The 21,387-nt window shown below is 40.5% G+C and overlaps 1 protein-coding gene across 1 annotated transcript in view; it reads left to right on the top strand.

Moving 5' to 3' along the window:
- Nucleotides 1–14,229: 14,229 nt before the first annotated feature.
- The window catches only part of LOC139766864 (uncharacterized), a 113,508-nt gene continuing 106,350 nt past the window's right edge, over nt 14,230–21,387 (top strand). Inside the window, exons 1-4 of the mRNA XM_071695859.1 lie at nt 14,230–14,456; nt 16,784–16,928; nt 18,356–18,759; nt 18,959–19,175. Coding sequence (XP_071551960.1) covers nt 16,841–16,928; nt 18,356–18,759; nt 18,959–19,175 — 709 coding nt within the window. The 5' untranslated portion in view covers nt 14,230–14,456; nt 16,784–16,840. The remainder of the gene's footprint in view (nt 14,457–16,783; nt 16,929–18,355; nt 18,760–18,958; nt 19,176–21,387) is intronic.

Raw genomic sequence — 21,387 nt, 5'->3', positions numbered from 1 at the left:
GAGGGATGTCTGATCATTATCTTGTGGAGGCGAAGGTGAAGATTTGTAGAGGTTTTCAGAAAAGAAGAGAGAATGTTGGGGTGAAGAGAGTGGTGAGAGTAAGTGAGCTTGGGAAGGAGACTTGTGTGAGGAAGTACCAGGAGAGACTGAGTACAGAATGGAAAAAGGCGAGAACAAAGGAGGTAAGGGGAGTGGGGGAGGAATGGGATGTATTTAGGGAAGCAGTGATGTTTTATGCAAAAGATGCTTGTGGCATGAGAAGCGTGGGAGGTGGACAGATTAAAATGGGTAGTGAGTGGTGGGATGAAGTAAGATTATTAGTGAAAGAGAAGAGAGAGTCATTTGGGTGATTTTTGCAGGGAAATAATGCAAATGACTGAACGATGTATAAAAGAGAGAGGCAGGAGGTCAAGAGAAAGGTGCAAGAGGTGAAAAAGAGGGAAAATGAGAGCTGGGGTGAGAGAGTATCATTAAATTTTAGGGAGAATAAAAAGATGTTTTGGAAGGAGGTAAATAAAGTGCGTAAAACAAGCCAACAAATGGGAACATCAGTGAAGGGGGCTAATGGGGAGGTGATAACAAGTAGTGGTGATGTAAGAAGGAGATGGAGTGAGTATTTTGAAGGTTTGTTGAATGTGTTTGATGATAGAGTGGCAGATATAGGGTGTTTTGGTCAAGGTGGTGTGCAAAGTGAGAGGGTTAGGGAGAATGATTTGGTAAACAGAGGAGAGGTAGTAAAAGCTTTGTGGAAGATGAAAGCCGGCAAGGCAGCGGGTTTGGATGGTATTGCAGTGGAATTTATTAAAAAAAAGGGGGTGACTGTATTGTTGACTGGTTGGTAAGGTTATTTAATGTATGTATGACTCATGGTGAGGTGCCTGAGGACTGGCAGAATGCTTGCATAGTGCCATTGTACAAAAGCAAAAGGGATAAGAGTGAGTGCTCAAATTACAGAGGTATAAGTTTTTTAGTATTCCTAGGAAATTATATGGGAGGGTATTGATTGAGAGGGTGAAGGCATGGACAGAGCATCAGACCGGGGAAGAGCAGTGTGGTTTCAGAAGTGGTAGAGGATGTGTGGATCAGGTGTTTGCTTTAAAGAATGTATGTGAGAAATACTTAGAAAAGCAAATGGATTTATATGTAGCATTTATGGATCTGGAGAAGGCATATGACAGAGTTGATAGAGATGCTCTGTGGAAGGTATTAAGAATATATGGTGTGGGAGGTAAGTTGTTAGAAGCAGTGAAAAGTGTTTATCGAGGATGTAAGGCATGTGTACGTGTAGGAAGATAGGAAAGTGATTGGTCCTCAGTGAATGTTGGTTTGTGCCAGGGGTGCATGATGTCTCCATGATTGTTTAATTTGTTTATGGATGGGGTTGTTAGGGAGATGAATGCAAGAGTTTTGGAAAGAGGGGCAAGTATGCAGTCTGTTGTGGATGAGAGAGCTTGGGAAGTGAGTCAGTTGTTGTTCGCTGATGATACAGCGCTGATGGCTGATCCGGGTGAGAAACTGCAGAAGCTGGTGACTGAGTTTGGTAAAGCGTGTGAAAGAAGAAAGCTGAGAGTAAACGTGAATAAGAGTAAGGTTATTAGGTACGGTAGGGTTGAGGGACAAGTCAATTGGGAGGTAAGTTTGAGTGGAGAAAAACTGGAGGAAGTGAAGTATTTTAGATATCTGGGAGTGGATTTGGCAGCAGATGGAACCATGGAAGCAAAAGTAAATCATAGGGTGGGGGAGGGGGCGAAAGTTCTGGGAGAGTTGAAAAATGTGTGGAAGTCAAGAACGTTATCTTGGAAAGTAAAAATGGGTATGTTTGAAGGAATAGTGGTTCCAACAATGTTATATGGTTGCAAGGCGTGGGCTATAGATAGAGTTGTGCAGAGGAGGGTGGATGTGCTGGAAATGAGATGCTTGAGGGCAATATGTTGTGTGAGGTGGTTTGATCAAGTAAGTAATGAAAGGGCAAGAGAGATGTGTGGTAGTACAAAGGGTGTGGTTGAGAGACCAGAAGAGGGTGTTTTGAAATGGTTTGGTCACATGGAGAGAATGAGTGAGGAAAGATTAACAAAGAGGATATATGTGTCAGAAGTGGAGGGAACAAGGAGAAGTGGGAGACCAAATTGGAGGTGGAAAGATGGAGTGAAAAAGATTTTGAGTGATCGGGACCTGAACATGCAGGAGGGTGAAAGGCGTGCATGGAACAGTGTGAATTGGAACGATGTGGTGTACTGGGGTCGACGTGCTGTCAGTGGATTGAACCAAGGCATGTGAAGCATCTGGGGTAAACCATGGAAAGTTTTGTGGGGCCTGGATGTGGAAAGGGAGCTGTAGTTTTGGTGCATTATACATGACAGCTAGAGACTGAGTGTGAACGAATGTGGCCTTTGTTGTCTTTTCCTAGTGCTACCTCGTGCATATGCAGGGAGAGGGTGTTTTCATTTCATGTGTGGCGGGGTGGTGACAGGAATGAATTAGAGCAGACAGTATGAATTATGTACATGTGTATATATGTATATGTCTGTGTGTGTGTATATATATGTATACATTGAGATGTATAGGTATGTATATGTGAGTGTTGGGGCGTATATGTATGTACATGTGTATGTGGGTGGGTTGGGCCATTCTTTCATCTGTTTCCTTGCGCTACCTCGCTAACACGGGAGACAGCAACAAAGTATAATATAACAATATAATATTTTTTCTCCATGTTCACCATTTCCTGCATTCATTAGATGAGTCCAGAAACAGATGAAGAAATGGCCTTATATGCTCACATTTACTTAAATATTTCACTGTCATGTATAATGCATGGAAACCAGATATTTTATTCAAGTATTAAACATAAAATACCTGCTCAGGTATAAGCTGCACATGTTATCAATATTGTAGGGAAAGCAAACATTTATGATGAATATTTAAAACCATGATCATCACTTTAAGCTGTTTAAAAGATTGCACCTTTTTCTGTTTTGAAAAATAATCCCTTTCTCAAAATTTTTCTGTATTAGAAATTTTTAGTAGTTGCAGCATCACAAAATATGTATCTGAATATGAGAATTAATTTTCCTATTGTATATGTTCTGTCTATATCATTTTTAGAAATATATTAAAGTGAAAATCCTATGATGTGTCATTGCACTTTTTGATTGTATTCTAGTTCAGGATTATATTCTGCACTTGATAATGTTTAAGACTTCTTGCTTTCTAATTTACCTTTGTTAAGATAACATGGATCTCATCTGGGCATTTAGCATCCTTAAAAAACTGCTTACTGTGGACCAGGTTGTCTAGGCCAAATATTATTTTGAAACAAAGAGTACATTACTTCCACTCTCAGTGGCAGGGGTCCTTGAATGAAATTCAGTCTGCACAGTGGGTGCTACTTAGGTTCAAGCTGTCCATTCCAAACTTAGATTCATGATGAAAAGCTATGAGTCTCAAATACAAATGGGAAGAAGTTTTCTCTTAAACTGCAGAGAGTTGGAGAAAAATGACGTTTTTTGTAAAGAATGTTGCACCTCTTTATCTGACGTCTGAGTTGTAAATTGTTGTAGAGGATAGGATTTTTTAAAGCTATAGTTATCAAACCAATGAAAAGTTTATGTGAAGACTTACGGACATGCATAAATTAGAGTGTCTAAAAATCAGAAGAAGCATTTGCTGCATAAATCAGTAGTATGACACCTTTGCCTAACACTATGTTCACAAGAGTATAACAAAAAAATCATTCTGAAATGCCAACTTTGTTTCCTTTGGAAATAGGTATGATTACATGTGTCATGGCATTTTAGAGCTCTCTTAGGGAAGTATTTACATCACATTTGATACATCAATGTGAGTTAAGGTCCTACCACCATTTCACTGGCTTCTTGGGTATATGTTTTATTTCAATAATATTACTATTATTTTTTTCATGAATATTCGCCTTTTCCTTCATTAGCGAGGTAGCGTCAAGAAGAGATGACAATGCTTTAGAGGGAAAAGTCCTCCATTGGCCCCCTTCTCTGTTCCTTTAGGAAATGGAAAACAGGAGAAGAGGATTTCCAGACCCCTGCTCCTACCCCTTATAGTCACCTTCTACAACATGCACAGAATACGTGGGCAGTATTCTTTCTCCCCTGTCCCCAGGAATATTATTATTATTATATTATTTTACATTTATTCATTATACTTGATTGCTGTTTCCAGTGTCAGCAAGGTAGCACCATGAAACAGATGAAGAAACACCAATCCATTCATATAAACACACACACACACACACACACACAACATACACACACACACACACACACACACACACACACATACATACATACATACATACATACATACATACATACATACATGCACATACTTATACATATGCATATCAACATCTTTCTTTTTCTTTCATGCTATTTGCCATTTCCCACGTTAGCGAGGTGGCGCTAACAACAGAGGACTGGGCCTTTGAGGGAATATCCTCACCTGGCCCCCTTCTCTGTCCCTTCTTTTGGAAAATTAAAAAAAAACGAGAGAGGAGGATTTCCAGCCCCCCCCCCGCTCCCTTCCCTTTTAGTCACCTTCTACGACATGCAGGGAATACGTGGGAAGTATTCTTTCTCCCCTATCCCCAGGGATAACATATCAACATATTTTATTTATTTATTTTGCTTCGTCGCTGTCTCCCGCGTTTGCGAGGTAGCGCAAGGAAACAGACGAAAGAAATGGCCCAACCCACCCCCACTACACATGTATATACATACACGTCCACACACGCAAATATACATACCTATACATCTCAGTGTACACATATATATACACACAAAGACACATACATATATACCCATGCACACAATTCACACTGTCTGCCTTTATTCATTCCCATCGCCACCTCGCCACACATGGAATACCATCCCCCTTTCCCCTCATGTGTGCGAGGTAGCGCTAGGAAAAGACAACAAAGGCCCCATTCGTTCACACTCAGTCTCTAGCTGTCATGCAATAATGCCCGAAACCACAGCTCCCTTTCCACATCCAGGCCCCACACAACTTTCCATGGTTTACCCCAGACGCTTCACATGCCCTGATTCAATCCACTGACAGCACGTCAACCCCTGTATACCACATTGATCCAATTCACTCTATTCCTTGCCCGCCTTTCACCCTCCTGCATGTTCAGGCCCCGATTGCTCAAAATCTTTTTCACTCCATCTTTCCACCTCCAATTTGGTCTCCCACTTCTCCTCATTCCCTCCACCTCCGACACATATATCCTCTTGGTCAATCTTTCCTCACTCATTCTCTCCATGTGCCCAAACCATTTCAAAACACCCTCTTCTGCTCTCTCAACCATGCTCTTTTTATTTCCACACATCTCTCTTACCCTTACATTACTTACTCAATCAAACCACCTCACACCACACATTGTCCTCAAACATCTCATTTCCAGCACATCCACCCTCCTGCGCACAACTCTATTCATAGCCCACGCCTCGCAACCATACAACATTGTTGGAACCACTATTCCTTCAAACATACCCATTTTTGCTTTCCGAGATAATGTTCTCGACTTCCACACATTCTTCAAGGCTCCCAGGATTTTCGCCCCCTTCCCCACCCTATGATTCACTTCCGCTTCCATGGTTCCATCCGCTGCCAGATCCACTCCCAGATATCTAAAACACTTTACTTCCTCCAGTTTTTCTCCATTCAAACTTACCTCCCAATTGACTTATACGCATATATTTACATACACAGACATATACATATATATATACACATGTACATATTCATATATACTTTCCTTCATCTATTCCCAGCCCTACTCTGCACCACAAAGAACAGCATCACCATCCCTTGCATCAGCATGGTAGCACCAGGAAAACAGAAAAAAAAAGGCCACATTCATTCAAACTCAATCTTGATGTAATGCACCAAAACCACAGCTCCCTATCCACATCCAGGCCCCACAGAACTTTTCATGGTTTATCCCAGATGTTTCAAATACCTTGGTTCAGTCCATTGCTAGCATGTTGACCCCAATATACCACATCATTCCAATTCACTATTCCTTGCACACCTCTCACCCTTTCCGCATGTTCAGGCCCCTATCACTCAAAATCTTTTTCACTCCATCCTTCCACCTCCAACTTGGTCTCCTGATTCTCCTTGTTCCCTCCTCCTCTGACACATATATCTCTTTGTCAACCTTTCCTCACTCATTATCTCCATATATCCAAACCATTTCAACACATCCTCTTCTGCTATCTCTACCACTCTCTTTTTATTACCACATATCTCTCTTACCTTTTCATTACTTGCTCGATCAAACCACCTCACACCTCATATTGTCCTCAAATATTTCATTTCAACACATCCATCCTCCTTTGTACAACCCTATCTTTAGCCCATGCCTCACAACCATATAATATTGTTGGAATTACTATTCCTTCAAACATACCCATTTTTGCTCTCTGAAATATTCTCTCTTTCCACACATTCTTAATCACTCCCAGAACCTTTGCCCCCTCCCCCACCCTATGACTCACTTCCACTTCCATGGTTTCATTCACTACTAAGTCCAATCCCACTTTCTGAAATATTCTCTCTTTCCACACATTCTTAATCACTCCCAGAACCTTTGCCCCCTTCCCCACCCTATGACTCACTTCCACTTCCATGGTTTCATTCACTACTAAGTCCAATCCCAGATATCTAAAACACTTCACTTCCTCCAATTTTTCTCCATTCAAAGTTACATCCCAATTAACTTGTCCCTCAACCCTACTGAGCCTAATAACCTTGCTCTTATTCACATTTACTCTCAACTTTCACATACTTTTCCAAACTCAGTCACTAGCTTCTGCAGTTTCTCCCAAGAATCAGCCACCAGAGCTGTATCATTGGCAAACAACAACTGACTCACTTCCCAGGCCCTCTCATCCCAACAGACTGCATACTTGCCCCTCTCTTCAAGACTTTTGCATTTACCTCCCTTACCACTCCATCCATAAACTGATTAAACAACCATGGGTACATCACACACCCCTGCATCAGACCAACCTTCAATGAGAACCAATCACTCTCCTATCTCCCTGCTCATATACATGCCTTACATCCTTGGTAAAAACTTTTCATTACTATCAGTTGTGAAAAGACCTTCCACAAAGTATCTTTATCAACCCTATCATATGCCTTCAGATGTGCTGAGAGGGACAACTGGAGGGATGTCTGATCACTATCTTGTGGAGGCAAAGGTGAAGATTTGTAGGTTTTCAAAAAGAAGAGAAAATATTGGGGAGAAGAGTGTGGTGAGAGTAAGTGAGCTTGGAAAAGAGACTTATGGGAGGAAGTACCAGGAGAGATTGAGTGTAGAATAGCAAAAGGTGAGAGCAAATGATAGGGTTGTGGGTGAAGAATGAGATGTATTTAGGGATGCAGTGATGGCATGTGCAAAAGATGCATGTGGCATGAGAAAGGTGGGAGGTGGGCAGATTAGAAAGGGTAGTGAGTGGTGGGATGAAGTAAAGTTGTTAATGAAAGAGAATAGAGAGGCGTTTCGACAATACTTGCAAGGAAGGAGTGCAAATTACTGAGTGATGTAAAAGAAAGCAACAGGAGGTGAAGAGGAAGATGCAAAAGGCTGAAAAAGAGGGCAAATGAGAACTTGGGTGAGGGAGTATCATTAAACTTTAGGGAGAATAAAAAGATGTTTTGGAAAAAGATGAATAACTTGCACAAGACAAGAGAACAAATGGGAACATCAGTGAAAGGTAGTGATGAAGTGAGAAAGAGATGGAGCGAGTATTTTGAATGTTTGTTGAATGTGTTTGATGATGCAGATGTAGAGTGTTTTGGTCAGGGTGGTGTGTGAATCAAGAGGGGTCAGGGAGAATGGTTTGGTTAAGAGAGAAGAGGTAGAGAAAGCTTTGTGGAAGACGAAATTCAGCAAGGTGGCAGGTTTGGATGGTACAGCAGTTGAATTTATTAAGAAAGGGGGTGGCTGTGTTGCTGATTGGTTGGTAAGGATATTCAGTGTATGCATGGATCATGGTGAAGTGCCTGAGGATTGGCAGAATGCATGCATAGTGCCATTGTACAAAGGCAAAGGGGATAAAGATGAGTGTTTAAACTACAGAGACTTAAGTTTGTTGAATATTCCTGGGAAATTATATGGAAGGGTATTGATTGAGAAGGTGAAGGCATTGGGGAAGAGCAGTGTGGTTTCAGAAGTGGTAGAGGATGTGTGGATCATATATTTGCTTTGAAGAATGTGTGAGAAATACTTAAAAAACAGATGGATTTATATGTAGCATTTATGGATCTGGAGAAGGCATTATTATTATAATTTTTTTTTTCTATACTTAATCATTGTTTCCTGCATCAGCAAGGTAGCGCCCTGCTGCCTCTGGGAAACACCGTGGTGGAGTTGCCCTCTGCCAGTGGCCTGACAAAGGGATGAGGCACAAAATGCTAAGAAGCAGCACTGGAATCTACCAGTTATGCTGGGGAATAAAAGGAATAAGTGATTGAGGGTGATGGCTCTGAATGTAAATGAGATGATATGAAAGTAAAAGGGGGAGCTTGTGGAAAAATTTAAAAAGTTATAGTTTGGATGTGCTTGGGATTGGGGAAACATATTCTTGGGCAGGGAGTATGGAGTGAAAATGGAAATAATGAATGCAAATCATGGGAGGGCAAGGAAGGAGTGGCTTGGACGGGAATTAATAAAAATTATCAGGAAAGAAGGAAAGAGGGATGTGTAGTTTTGCTATCACTGAGAGTATGGGGGGTTTTACAGGATGTAATGGATCAAGAATAGTATGGGTGAAAGGGAAGATTGGAATTGTGAAGTATGCTATGCACTGGTATGTGTATGTATGCTTGTGAATATGAAGACTGTGCGAGATAAGGATGAAATGAAGCATTTCTGGAGAAATTTGAGTGACTGTATAAGTGGTTTTGAAGGAGAGAAAGGTGTTTGTAATGGGTGATATGAATGTGAAGACAGATATGATGAAATTGGCAATATAGTTAAGTGGAGAGTGCCAGGAGTAAATGAGAATGGAAGTTATCTTGTGGATGTTTGTGCTGAGCATTTATACTCTGCAGATACCCTTTTTCAGCAGATAATGATTCACAGGTATATATAGATGAGAAATGATGGAAGAGAAGAAAAAAAAGGTATGATTGACAGAGAGGCAGTGGATCAGAGGTTAAGAAAGGCTATGCTAGATGCTAGAGTTGTGAGAGGATCCTTTGGAGAGACACCATTTTGCAGTTTTTGTAGGGATGAGGATTAGGGAGAAGTGGAGGTATGATGTAAGGAAGAATAGAGAGTTAAAGTGTTGGCAAGTGAGAAGATGAATCAGAAGGAATGTAAGGGAGAATATGAAAGGAGAATGAAAGTTTAGATGGATGTACAGTAGATGTAGGAAGCAGTCATGTATGAATGAGGTGTTGAAAATGTTTAGAGAAAGATTGTTAAAGATTGTAGAATTAGTAGTTGGATACAAGGTCATGGCATGTAAGAATAAAAAGGGAAATGCATGGTGGACGGATGAGACTAGAATTGCTGTGGATGTAAAGAAAAGGCATATGGTATATTGCTCAAAAGGAAAGTATTAGTAGAAGTACAGCAAAGGAGAAAAGAATATAAGATGTGTAAGCAGAATGTTAAGAAGCTGATAGAGGAAAGCAAAGAAAGAGCAGATGAAGACTTTGGAGGAAAGTTGAGTGAAAAATTAAGGGAGAATAAGAACTTGTACAGCAAGGAGATGAAGAAAGAAATAGGTGGATGTAAGAGTGGAAATATTAAAGTGAGAAGTAAGGAAGGGGAGTTGCTGAATCAAAAGGAGGAGGTAAAAGGATGATGGAAGTATTTTGAAGAGCCCATGAATGTGGGAGAAGGTAAGGCAGCAATTGATACATGCATGGGTATGGAGGATGGAAGGAAGAGGATACAAGTCCATGGGCCTATTCAAGAAGGGAGGTAAAAGAGTAATAATGAAGTTGTAGAGAGGAAATGCCCCTGGAGTGAATGGGATCATGGCTGAAACACTGAAGTATGGAGGAGAAAGTGTGACAGAGTAGATTAATTTGAAACGTGATTTAACATGTAAACATAAGGTTGTGCCGGAGAACTGGTTGAAAGCTATTACTATTCTTTTACGCAAAGGGAAAATGCTAAGGATGTATGTAACAAATACAGGGGAATAAGTCTATTTAGTATACCAGGGAGAGTGTTTGCAAGAGTGTTGACTGATACAGTGATGGAAGTGACTAAAATACAGAATAAGTGAGGAGCAAGGGAGTTTTCGGATCAGATTTTTGTAATGAAAATGACTGTGAAAGGTAAGAAGCTGTATGCAGCTTTTATGGATCTGGAGAAAGTCTAGTGGAATTCTTTATGGGATGTTTTAAGGATATATGGGGTAGGGGGACAATTGTTTGAAGTGTGAATGCCTTCTACAGAGTAGCAAATGCATCTGTAAGAGATGATAGAAAGTTATGGCATATATGTGGGTGTAAGGCAGAGCGGTGTGATGTTACAAAGGCTTTTTATATATTTATGGATGGAGTGATAAGTGAAAGTAAAACTTAAGAAAGAGGGTGCAGAGATGTAGTGTGGTGGTTAGGTATGAAGGCTAGTGACAAGCCTTTTTTTGGATTTGTTTGCTGAGATTGAAGAGGAGTTGTGGAAGGGTGTAAGTGTGTTTTATAATGTGTGTAAGCATAGGCAATTGAAGGTAAATGCAAGTAAAAGTAAAGTATTGGTGTCCAGTCATTCGACTCCATACCCAAAATTCTGCCATTTAAAATATCCAAGGAAATATCCCTAACCTTAATTGGTTATCACCCTGCATCTACCCATTTCTTACAGTTTAACTTTCTTCGTTGTTACTTCATCAGTACATATATTTATTTTATTACTATTTATTTTGCTTTGTCACTGTTTCCCGCGTTAGCAAGCTAGCGCAAGGAAACAGACGAAACAATGGCCCAACCCACCCACATACACATGTATGTACATACACGTCCATACATGCAAATATACATACCTATACATCTCAACGTATACATAAATATACACACACTGACATATACATGTATACACACGTACATAATTCATACCGTCTACCTTTATTCATTCCCACCGCCACCCGTCACACATGAAATAACAACCCCCTCCCCCCGCATATGCGTGAGGTAGCACTATGAAAAGACAACAAAGGCCACAGTCTCTAGCTGTCATGTATAATGCACTGAAACCACAGCTCCCTTTCTACATCCAGGTCCCACAGAACTTTCCATGGTTTACCCCAGACGCTTCACACACCCTGGTTCAATCCATTGGCAGCACATTGACCCCGGTATACCACATCACTCCAATTCACTCTATTCCTTGCACACCTTTCACCCTCCTGGAGAGAGATGGGTGATTATTGGTGCATATGCACCTGGGCATGAAAAGAAAGATCATGAGAGGCAAGTGTTTTGGGAGCAGCGGAATGAGTGTGTTAGTGGTTTTGATGCACAAGACCAGGTTATAGTGATGGGTGATTTGAATGCAAAGGTGAGTAATGTGGCAGTTGAGGGAATAATTGGTATGCATGGGGTGTTCAGTGTTGTAAATGGAAATGGTGAAGAGCTTGTAGATTTGTGTGCTGAAAAAGGACTGGTGATTGGGAATACCTGGTTTATAAAGCGAGATATACATAAGTAAACGTATGTAAGTAGGAGAGATGGCTAGAGAGCGTTATTGGATTACATGTTAATTGATAGGCGCGCGAAAGAGAGACTTTTGGATGTTAATGTGCTGAGAGGTGCAACTGGAGGGATGTCTGATCATTATCTTGTGGAGGTGAAGGTGAAGATTTGTAGGGGGTTTTCAGAAAAGAAGAGAGAAAGTTGGGGTGAAGAGAGCGGTGAGAGTAAGTGAGCTTGGGAAGAAGACTTGTGTGAGGAAGTACCAGGAGAGACTGAGTACAGAGTGGAAAAAGGTGAAAACAAAGGAGGTAAGGGGAGTGGGGGAGGAATGGGATGTATTTAGGGAAGCAGTGATGGCTTGCGCAAAAGATGCTTGTGGCATGAGAAGCGTGGGAGGTGGGTTGATTAGAAAGGGTAGTGAGTGGTGGGATGAAGAAGTAAGATTATTAGTGAAAAGGGAAGAGAGAGGCATTTGGACGTTTTTTGCAGGGAAAAAATGCAAATGAGTGGGAGATGTATAAAAGAATGAGGCAGGTCAAGAGAAAGGTGCAAGAGGTGAAAAAGAGGGCAAATGAGAGTTGGGGTGAGAGAGTATCATTAAATTTTAGGGAGAATAAAAAGATGTTCTGGAAGGAGGTAAATAAAGTGCGTAAGACAAGGGAGCAAATGGGAACTTCAGTGAAGGGCACTAATGGGGAGGTGATAACAAGTAGTGTCGATGTGAGAAGGAGATGGAGTGAGTATTTTGAAGGTCTGTTGAATGTGTTTGATGATAGAGTGGCAGATATAGGGTGTTTTGGTCAAGGTGGTGTGCAAAGTGAGAGAGTTAAGGAAAATGATTTGGTAAACAGAGAAGAGGTAGTAAAAGCTTTGCGGAAGATGAAAGCCGGCAAGGCAGCAGGTTTGGATGGTATTGCAGTGGAATTCATTAAATAAAGGGGGTGATTGTATTGGTGACTGGTTGGTAAGGTTATTTAATGTATGTATGATTCATGGTGAGGTGCCTGAGGATTGGCAGAATGCTTGCATAGTGCCATTGTACAAAGGCAAAGGGGATAAGAGTGAGTGCTCAAATTACAGAGGTATAAGTTTGTTGAGTATTCCTGGTAAATTATATGGGAAGATATTGATTGAGAGGGTGAAGGCATGTACAGAGCATCAGATTGGGGAAGAGCAGTGTGGTTTCAGAAGTGGTAGAGGATGTGTGGATATAACATTAGCATCCTTGTGCGATACGATTAGAATGATGTCAGTATAAAGTTGGTATGAGACACTAATTTTCACGTCATTTGCATAGCATAAAAATAATAGTGGTCCTAAAATACTTCCCTGTGGAGCTCCAAAAGATATGCTACAAGACTCGTAATAATATTCACAAGGGCAACTGTTCAGATCAAAATTCTCTTTATCTACACAGACTCCTACATTCTTACCAACTTACAAGCAGACTTTCCTGTTTCTGTCAATAGTATTTACAAGATTAGATGTTACATTGTGTCGAGCGCTTTAATTACGGTGCTATCAATGAAGACAGGGAAGTTATAGAGAGAAAAGTATGTAGAAATAAGGTTTTACAAGCCTTAAGCTCATCTATGTTTTGACTGTCCAAATGAAAACTGTACTTCTACATCCTCCAAAGAGGCATGCATGGAGGCGGCTCAGGCAAGATGTAGTCATCGGTTAAGGGGAGGAATGGTCCTGAAAGGGACTCAGGAATGCGCCATTGTCGACGTTCATCTGAATACATTGGTTAGATGGTAAAGAGAAAAACTTGCTTACGAATAGGAGTAAGAGCTTTGGAGACAGGACAGATGGTGAGATATATCTTTTGATAGCGAAACAGAACGGAGGTGATCCATAAGCAATACCGGAAATGAGCCGCCTACAATGAAGCTTGATACAACAGAACAGTGTGGTGGACGTGGGGGAAGAGAAACGATCTTGCAGAACAAACTTTTTGCAAGTCTAACACTGTATCAAGGGCTACAATATATGATTCCTCAATAAGAATGATCGAACATAGGAAGATTGGAAGGGTTTTAACTGTTGGATAGCACTTGGCGACCTGCATACTGATAATTCTGTAACAGTATTTGCAGGTCGTTGTGGCGACACAACCTTGTTCGTATTGTAGAACTATGTTACCGGTATTATCGTAGACTTCTCGCAGTCTCCACATTTATAAAGAGATTACATTAGTTCCTTGATACAACTTATAATTCCATGACTGTCTTTTCCCATTATACCAGCGGGAGCTAACACTCTTGTACTAGGTTAACAGGTATATATTGTAAATGTACTTGGTGTCTACTGTATTAGGTAGATCCTCTTTGTTATTCAAAATAAGTGAAAGAAAATAGTGAATGAATTGTAATAAATGATAATTATACATTTCTTTTACTGTTCGTTTCAAGTTATGCGGTTACATTTACTACTTAAGTTTGATGGATTAAGATCCCCATTTTCTAATGGCAATATCTAGGTATTTTTATTTATATGAACTGATGAATGTTGTAGCAAGTAGCTGACACTTCATAATAACTTAGAAATACAACAAAATATATGGATGTAATCAGAAAAAATATTTTTTACCACATATACAAGAGCTGATGAATAAGATACTCGTCATCACACAATCGAATTCAAGAAGCTGCTACACTGTCCAGTGTCGTCTTCCTTGCAGTTGTTTACTATGGGTCGAACGTAGGTTGGGCAACTTATCAATGGAACCTCCTCCGGGGAAATCGAGGTTTACTCAGGTATAATTGGCATCTGAACAACAAAACACTATGAACTTATATTATAATGAGCTTGGGAAGACTGTTGTATATGGTGTAGTATTATACTATTGCGGTCATTTTCAGGTCTAAGAATCATTTTAACTCGAGTATGCAAGTGAAGTTCTGCAAATTCGACTGACCTTATCAGCGAAATATATTTCGTAATATGTCAAAGGAATTTATATAATGTAGGTTGTCTAAGTTGTACATTTATCCTGTTATGTTGTTATGAAGTTTAAGGGCACCACAGAAATAACTTCCAGCATTGGAAGAAGACTATGGATGGACCCTTAATACCCTAGACTAATTATTGAAACTTTTTTTCTCTTTCCTTTTGGGTAAGCATGAGTCTGAGCATCTATTTGGTACTTTTTCAGAAAGTGGATGTGTTTGATATGTTTTAGTTAATAGATTCTGATAACTACCAAAGGATTCTTTACAGTGCAGAGTATATATATATATATATATATATATATATATATATATACTCTGAAGCAAAGGGGATAAGAGTGAGTGCTCAAATTACAGAGGTATAAGTTTGTTGAGTATTCCTGGTAAATTATATGGGAGGGTATTGATTGAGAGGGTGAAGGCATGTACAGAGCATCAGATTGGGGAAGAGCAGGGTGGTTTCAGAAGTGGTAGAGGATGTGTGGATCAGGTGTTTGCTTTGAAGAATGTATGTGAGAAATACTTAGAAAAGCAAATGGATTTGTATGTAGCATTTATGGATCTGGAGAAGGCATATGATAGAGTTGATAGAGATGCTCTGTGAAGGTATTAAGAATATATGGTGTGGGAGGAAAGTTGTTAGAAGCAGTGAAAAGTTTTTATCGAGGATGTAAGGCATGTGTACGTGTAGGAAGAGAGGAAAGTGATTGGTTCTCAGTGAATGTAGGTTTGCGGCAGGGGTGTGTGATGTCTCCATGGTTGTTTAATTTGTTTATGGATGGGGTTGTTAGGGAGGTAAATGCAAGAGTTTTGGAAAGAGGGGCAAGTATGAAGTCTGTTGGGGATGAGAGAGCTTGGGAAGTGAGTCAGTTGTTGTTCGCTGATGATACAGCGCTGGTGGCTGATTCATGTGAGAAACTGCAGAAGCTGGTGACTGAGTTTGGTAAAGTGTGTGGAAGAAGAAAGTTAAGAGTAAATGTGAATAAGAGCAAGGTTATTAGGTACAGTAGGGTTGAGGGTCAAGTCAATTGGGAGGTGAGTTTGAATGGAGAAAAACTGGAGGAAGTGAAGTGTTTTAGATATCTGGGAGTGGATCTGGCAGCGGATGGAACCATGGAAGCGGAAGTGGATCATAGGGTGGGGGAGGGGCGAAAATTCTGGGGGCCTTGAAGAATGTGTGGAAGTCGAGAACATTATCTTGGAAAGCAAAAATGGGTATGTTTGAAGGAATAGTGGTTCCAACAATGTTGTATGGTTGCGAGGCATGGGCTATGGATAGAGTTGTGCGCAGGAGGATGGATGTGCTGGAAATGAGATGTTTGAGGACAATGTGTGGTGTGAGGTGGTTTGATCGAGTGAGTAACGTAAGGGTAAGAGAGATGTGTGGAAATAAAAAGAGCGTGGTTGAGAGAGCAGAAGAGGGTGTTTTGAAGTGGTTTGGGCACATGGAGGGAATGAGTGAGGAAAGATTGACCAAGAGGATATATGTGTCGGAGGTGGAGGGAACGAGGAGAAGAGGGAGACCAAATTGGAGGTGGATAGATGGAGTGAAAAAGATTTTGTGTGATCGGGGCCTGAACATGCGGGAGGGTGAAAGGCGGGCAAGGAATAGAGTGAATTGGATCGATGTGGTATACTGGGGTCGACATGCTGTCAATGGATTGAATCAGGGCATGTGAAGCGTCTGGGGTAAAGAATGGAAAGTTGTGTGGGGCCTGGGTGTGGAAAGGGAGCTGTGGTTTCAGGCATTATTGCATGACAGCTGGAGACTGAGTGTGAATGAATGGGGCCTTTGTTGTCTTTTCCTGGCGCTGCCACACGCACATGAGGGGGAGGGGGATGTTATTCCGTGTGTGGCGGGGTGACGATGGGGGTGAGTAGGGGCAGACAGTGTGAATTGTGTGCATGTGTGTATATGTGTGTGTCTGTGTGTGTATATATGTGTGTACGTTGGGATGTGTGGGTGTGTATGTTTGTGTGTGTGGACGTGTGTGTGTGTGTGCATATGTGTGTGTGGGTGGGTTGGGCCATTTCTTTCGTCTGTTTCCTTGCGCTACCTCGCAAACGCGGGAGACAGCGGCAAAGCAAAATTAAAAAAATATATTTACTGAAGACCTGTAAATTTTTTCTTTTAGGCTGATATGTGCAAGATCTGGCCTAATACAAAAGCTGATGGTGCTACATAACCAACGATGGCCACGCTTGCAGCAATGGCAGATATGCTGTACGAGGCTATTAATATTGGAGATGTAGATGCAGTCATGGACCTCTTGAAGAAAGGTTTTTATTGTTTAGTAACTGTATTTTGTCTTTAGTAATATAATTATTAGTCATATGATTATAAGTAATCCATTTTTTTAGTCTTTTACTTGATAAGTGATTGAAAATGCCTTATTTATTTTTTCTATTATACTTAGTCGCTGTCTCCCACATTAGCAAGGTAGTGCAAGGAAACAGACGTGAGAATGGCCCAACCTACCCACATATACGGCCACACATGCACATATACATACCTACACATTTCAACGTATACATACATATGCATACACAGACGTACATATATACACATGTACATATTCATACTTGCTACCTTCATCCATTCCCGTCGCCACCCTGCCACACATGAAATGGCACCCTCCTCCCCCACACGGGCGTGATATAGTGCTAGGAAAAGACAACAAAGGACCACATTCATTTACACTCAGTTTCTAGCTGTCATGTGTAATGCACCAAAACCACAGCTCCCTTTCCACATCCAGGCCCCACAAAACTTTCCATGGTTTACCCTAGATGCTTCACTGCCCTGGTTCAGTGTATTGACAGCACATTGTCCCTGATATATCACATCGTTCCAATTCACTCTATTCATTGCATGCCGCCCCAATCGCTCAAAATCATTTTCACTCTAACACTCTACCTCCAACTTGGTCTCCCACTTCTCCTCGTTCTCTCCACCTCTGACACATATATCCTCTTGGTCAATCTTTCCTCACTCATTCTCTCCATATGTCCAAGCCATTTCAACATACCCTCTTCTGCTCTATCAACAACACTCTTTTAATTTCCACACATCTTTCTTACCCTTATTAGGTTCAGCAAGGTTGAGGGATAAGTTAGTTGGAATATAAGTTTGAATGAAGAAAAATTGGAGGAAGTGAAGTATTTTAGATATCTGGGAGTGGACTTAGTGTTGAATGGAACCATGGAAGTGGAAGTGATTCAAAGGGTGGGGGAGGGGCTAAGGTTCTGGGAGCGATGAAGAATGTGTGGAAAAAGAGAACGTTATCTCAGAGAGCAAGAATGGGTATGTTTGAAGGAATAGTAGTCCCAACAATATTATATGGTTGCAAAGCATGGGCTATAGATAGGGTTGTACGGAGGAGAGTAGATGTGTTGAAAATTTTATGTTTGAGGTCAATATGTGGTGATCAAGTAAGTAATGAAAGGGTATGAGAGATGTGTGGTAATAAAAAGTGCAGTTGAGAGAGCAGAAGAGGTTGTGTTGAAATGGTTTGGACATAACTGTGCTGCCACTTAATCCCAAGTAAGCATCTTTTTAACCACTTATTTCAAGTTATTGTTCCTCTTTCATCGTACTACCAAATTGCTTTACTCCATTTGCATAACATCGGGGACACCATACCCCCTGGCTGTAACCTCCTTTATCACATATGATATATGTGTTTATATATATATAACGCTCACAGGTGCCAATGTAAATGTGCTTCCGTCATGTGGACGGACAGCATTGGGTCGAGCTGCACAGTTAGGACATCTGGCAATTGTATGTCTTCTCCTAGATGCAGAAAAGTTTTACACTACACCAGAAGAGGAGGATGTGGACACTGAAGCTTTGTTTTCATGTGTCACATCTGGGGCAAACCCAATTGCTGCTCAAGCTACGAGTGCCCCAGCTTGTCCCTCACTCATCACTGTCTCCAAAGCAGCTGTATCTCCAGAATCACGGTCTCAACCAGCCATCGTATCTTCACTCTCAACTGCTTCATCTTCCACTCTCCGTCCTTCACTAGGGACTTCTCTGCTGAGTCCACAACCACATAAATGTTGCTCTCCTAGTATTGATTCTGAAACATGCACATGTAGTGATGAGGTTTGTTCACAACTTGACTCATGCTATTTACCTTAGTCAGTTTATATTTCATTTTGAATATTTTAGAAAGCTGTCTGAACAATTAATTTCTTATTTTCTTAATGAAATGATCATAAATCAAAGTGTCTTCATATATTTTAAGTAATTAAGTGACTTATTATGAAGATTCATGCTTTAGAAACTGTAATCCCCTTTTTAGCTGTGGGGATTGGACCTAAGTGACACAAACCAGCACAGTGACTGGGAAGCTGGACGTTGTAACCGTGACCTTCCAAGTAACAGCAGTGAGAAAGGCTCAGAGATTGAGTTGGAAGGAGCTTATAGTGTTCCTGTGTATAGCCATACAACAAACCAGTTTACTCCAAGCAACATTGGTTATTATGTGTATGAATATAGAGAGGAAGAGGAAGATACTGGTAAGTGTCTTGTATAGCTTAGTATTGATGTTAGATATTATGATGCTGATTTATTTTTGAAATATCATTTTTGAATGTACCTTATTTTAAATGAAATATGATGTGGAGGTCCACATTACACAATTCTTAATGTCAGAAACAAGTCCTGATTTCTCCATATCTATTCATATGATGTTTGAATTCAATCCAGTTTCCATACACCATGTCTCTCTCTCTCTCTCTCTCTCTCTCTCTCTCTCTCTCTCTCTCTCTCTCTCTCTCTCTCTCTCTCTCTCAGCTATCCATCCTGCTGATCCCTCCCCTTTTCTTCTTGGGACCACTTTCCCACCCCCTTCATTCATACACATGAGGAGTCGATTTGCAGTACTCAACGACTTGCAAGAAATGAGCAAAGAAGACTGTTCTATAATTATATACGACTCATTGGTAAGAAATCTAGGTAAACTCTAGATGGGAAATGTAAGAGCTAAGAGAACAGTCCACATCTTCCATGGTGCCAGAATTTCCCACATTAAACAAAATCCCATCTTAACCAAAAGGTTAATGACATTAAAGTACCAACTAAAAAGTCACATTTAGTGGTGAATGTTGGGAGCAGAAAAATTCAGAAGTTATCTTAGAAGAATACAACAAGCTGATTGACACCCTGAAAAATAGATCAGATAACATTGCTATAGTTGGAACTTCCCCACAACTTAATGTAGGTTACTATGCCATAAGTAGAGTGCTAAGTGTAAATAAGAGACTGAAAAGCTTGTGTACAGATGCTAACATTGTTTTTTTTAGATCCATGGCTTGAATTCATAGAAGACAAGGAACTGTACAGCAATGATGGCTTTCACCTCAACAATAATGGGGCAGAACTCTTAGCAATACAAATCTAAGAACAAATTACCTTACAATTACAGGGAAAAGACTTTAGTTGAGACCCAATAGAAGTCAGTGTGCTGACCACTTCAGACAGGCAGTTGAGGTCAGGTCAGGTCATATTACGTCACACAGTGGAGGTCAGATCGAATCATCTCCCCACCCCAACAGACAGTGACATTAGGGATGTAGGTCTTGGGGGCTCTTCACACCTTCGTTTAGAAATAATTGGTCATCACACCATTCCACCAGTCTCCTACAGAAATTTACTCAAAGAAATTAGGACTTTACATGAATATAAGATCCATCTGAAACAAAATAGCTGAATTGCATTGTTTGGTAAACAGCGAACATGTTGATATCGTTGGTTTGATAGAAACATTTCTGAAGACAGAAAACAACAATCTGATTAGTGGGTATAGTCTACCAGAGTAAAAATGATTTGTAAGGGACAGAGACAGTCAAGGAGGAGGAACTGCACTGTATGTAAAATCTTATCTAAACCCCATCGACATTCCAACTACATTTGCTGCTGTTGAACACTTGTGTGTTTAGATTAGCAGAATCTTCTAAACTTTACATAAACATCATTTATAGACATCCCAGTCAGCCAGTAGATATTGACACTGTTATGTATGAGAGTTTACAAAGAGCAGTACTGTTATGTATGAGAGTTTACAATGAGCAGTACAGGATAAAGACTCAATCATTCTTGGGGATTTTAATTTTCCAGAAATCAACTGGTAGACTATCTAAGGTGTAGAGAGTGAATCTGCTTGACTTATCAGCTTTATTGTAGACAATTTTCTCAACCAAACTGTCACCAAGCCAATGAGGGGAGCTAATATACTCAACTGAGTTTTTGCACTCTCAGAGTTCTTAGTTACTAATACCATGTTGGAGAATTTCTAGGCACTTGTGGTTAGGTTCAACTTTAATATGAAAACTGACTCCCCTAAAACCAGTATTGTTACCTCTTTTAAAAGGACGGATATTAATGGGTTATGCTACTTATTAATGAGTCTCACCGTGGTTTGTTCATGCCCAAAGGAATTATAGGCCAGTTTTTAACGTTAGGTTATGCATCATCAAATCACATTCATTCCCATGTACTGCAGAAAAAATAAAACAAACAGCAAGCATGAATGGTACTCCCAAGATAGCGCAATAGCTAAATGGCACAGAAGTAAACTCTGTAAGCTTAAGAAACTGGACAATGACCCAAATATTACAAGGCAATTTAACACAGTTGCAAGACAAGTGAAAGTTTTTACCAAAAGTGCCAAGAGAGAATACAAAGTAAGTATTGCAAGAGATGATATTAGAGATCCTGAAAGATTTTATA

Source organism: Panulirus ornatus, chromosome 58 (genome assembly GCF_036320965.1).
Source record: "Panulirus ornatus isolate Po-2019 chromosome 58, ASM3632096v1, whole genome shotgun sequence".
Classification (NCBI taxonomy): domain Eukaryota; kingdom Metazoa; phylum Arthropoda; class Malacostraca; order Decapoda; family Palinuridae; genus Panulirus; species Panulirus ornatus.
The sequence above is the reverse complement of the archived record's forward strand: the minus strand, read 5'-3'. Positions and strand labels throughout refer to the sequence as shown.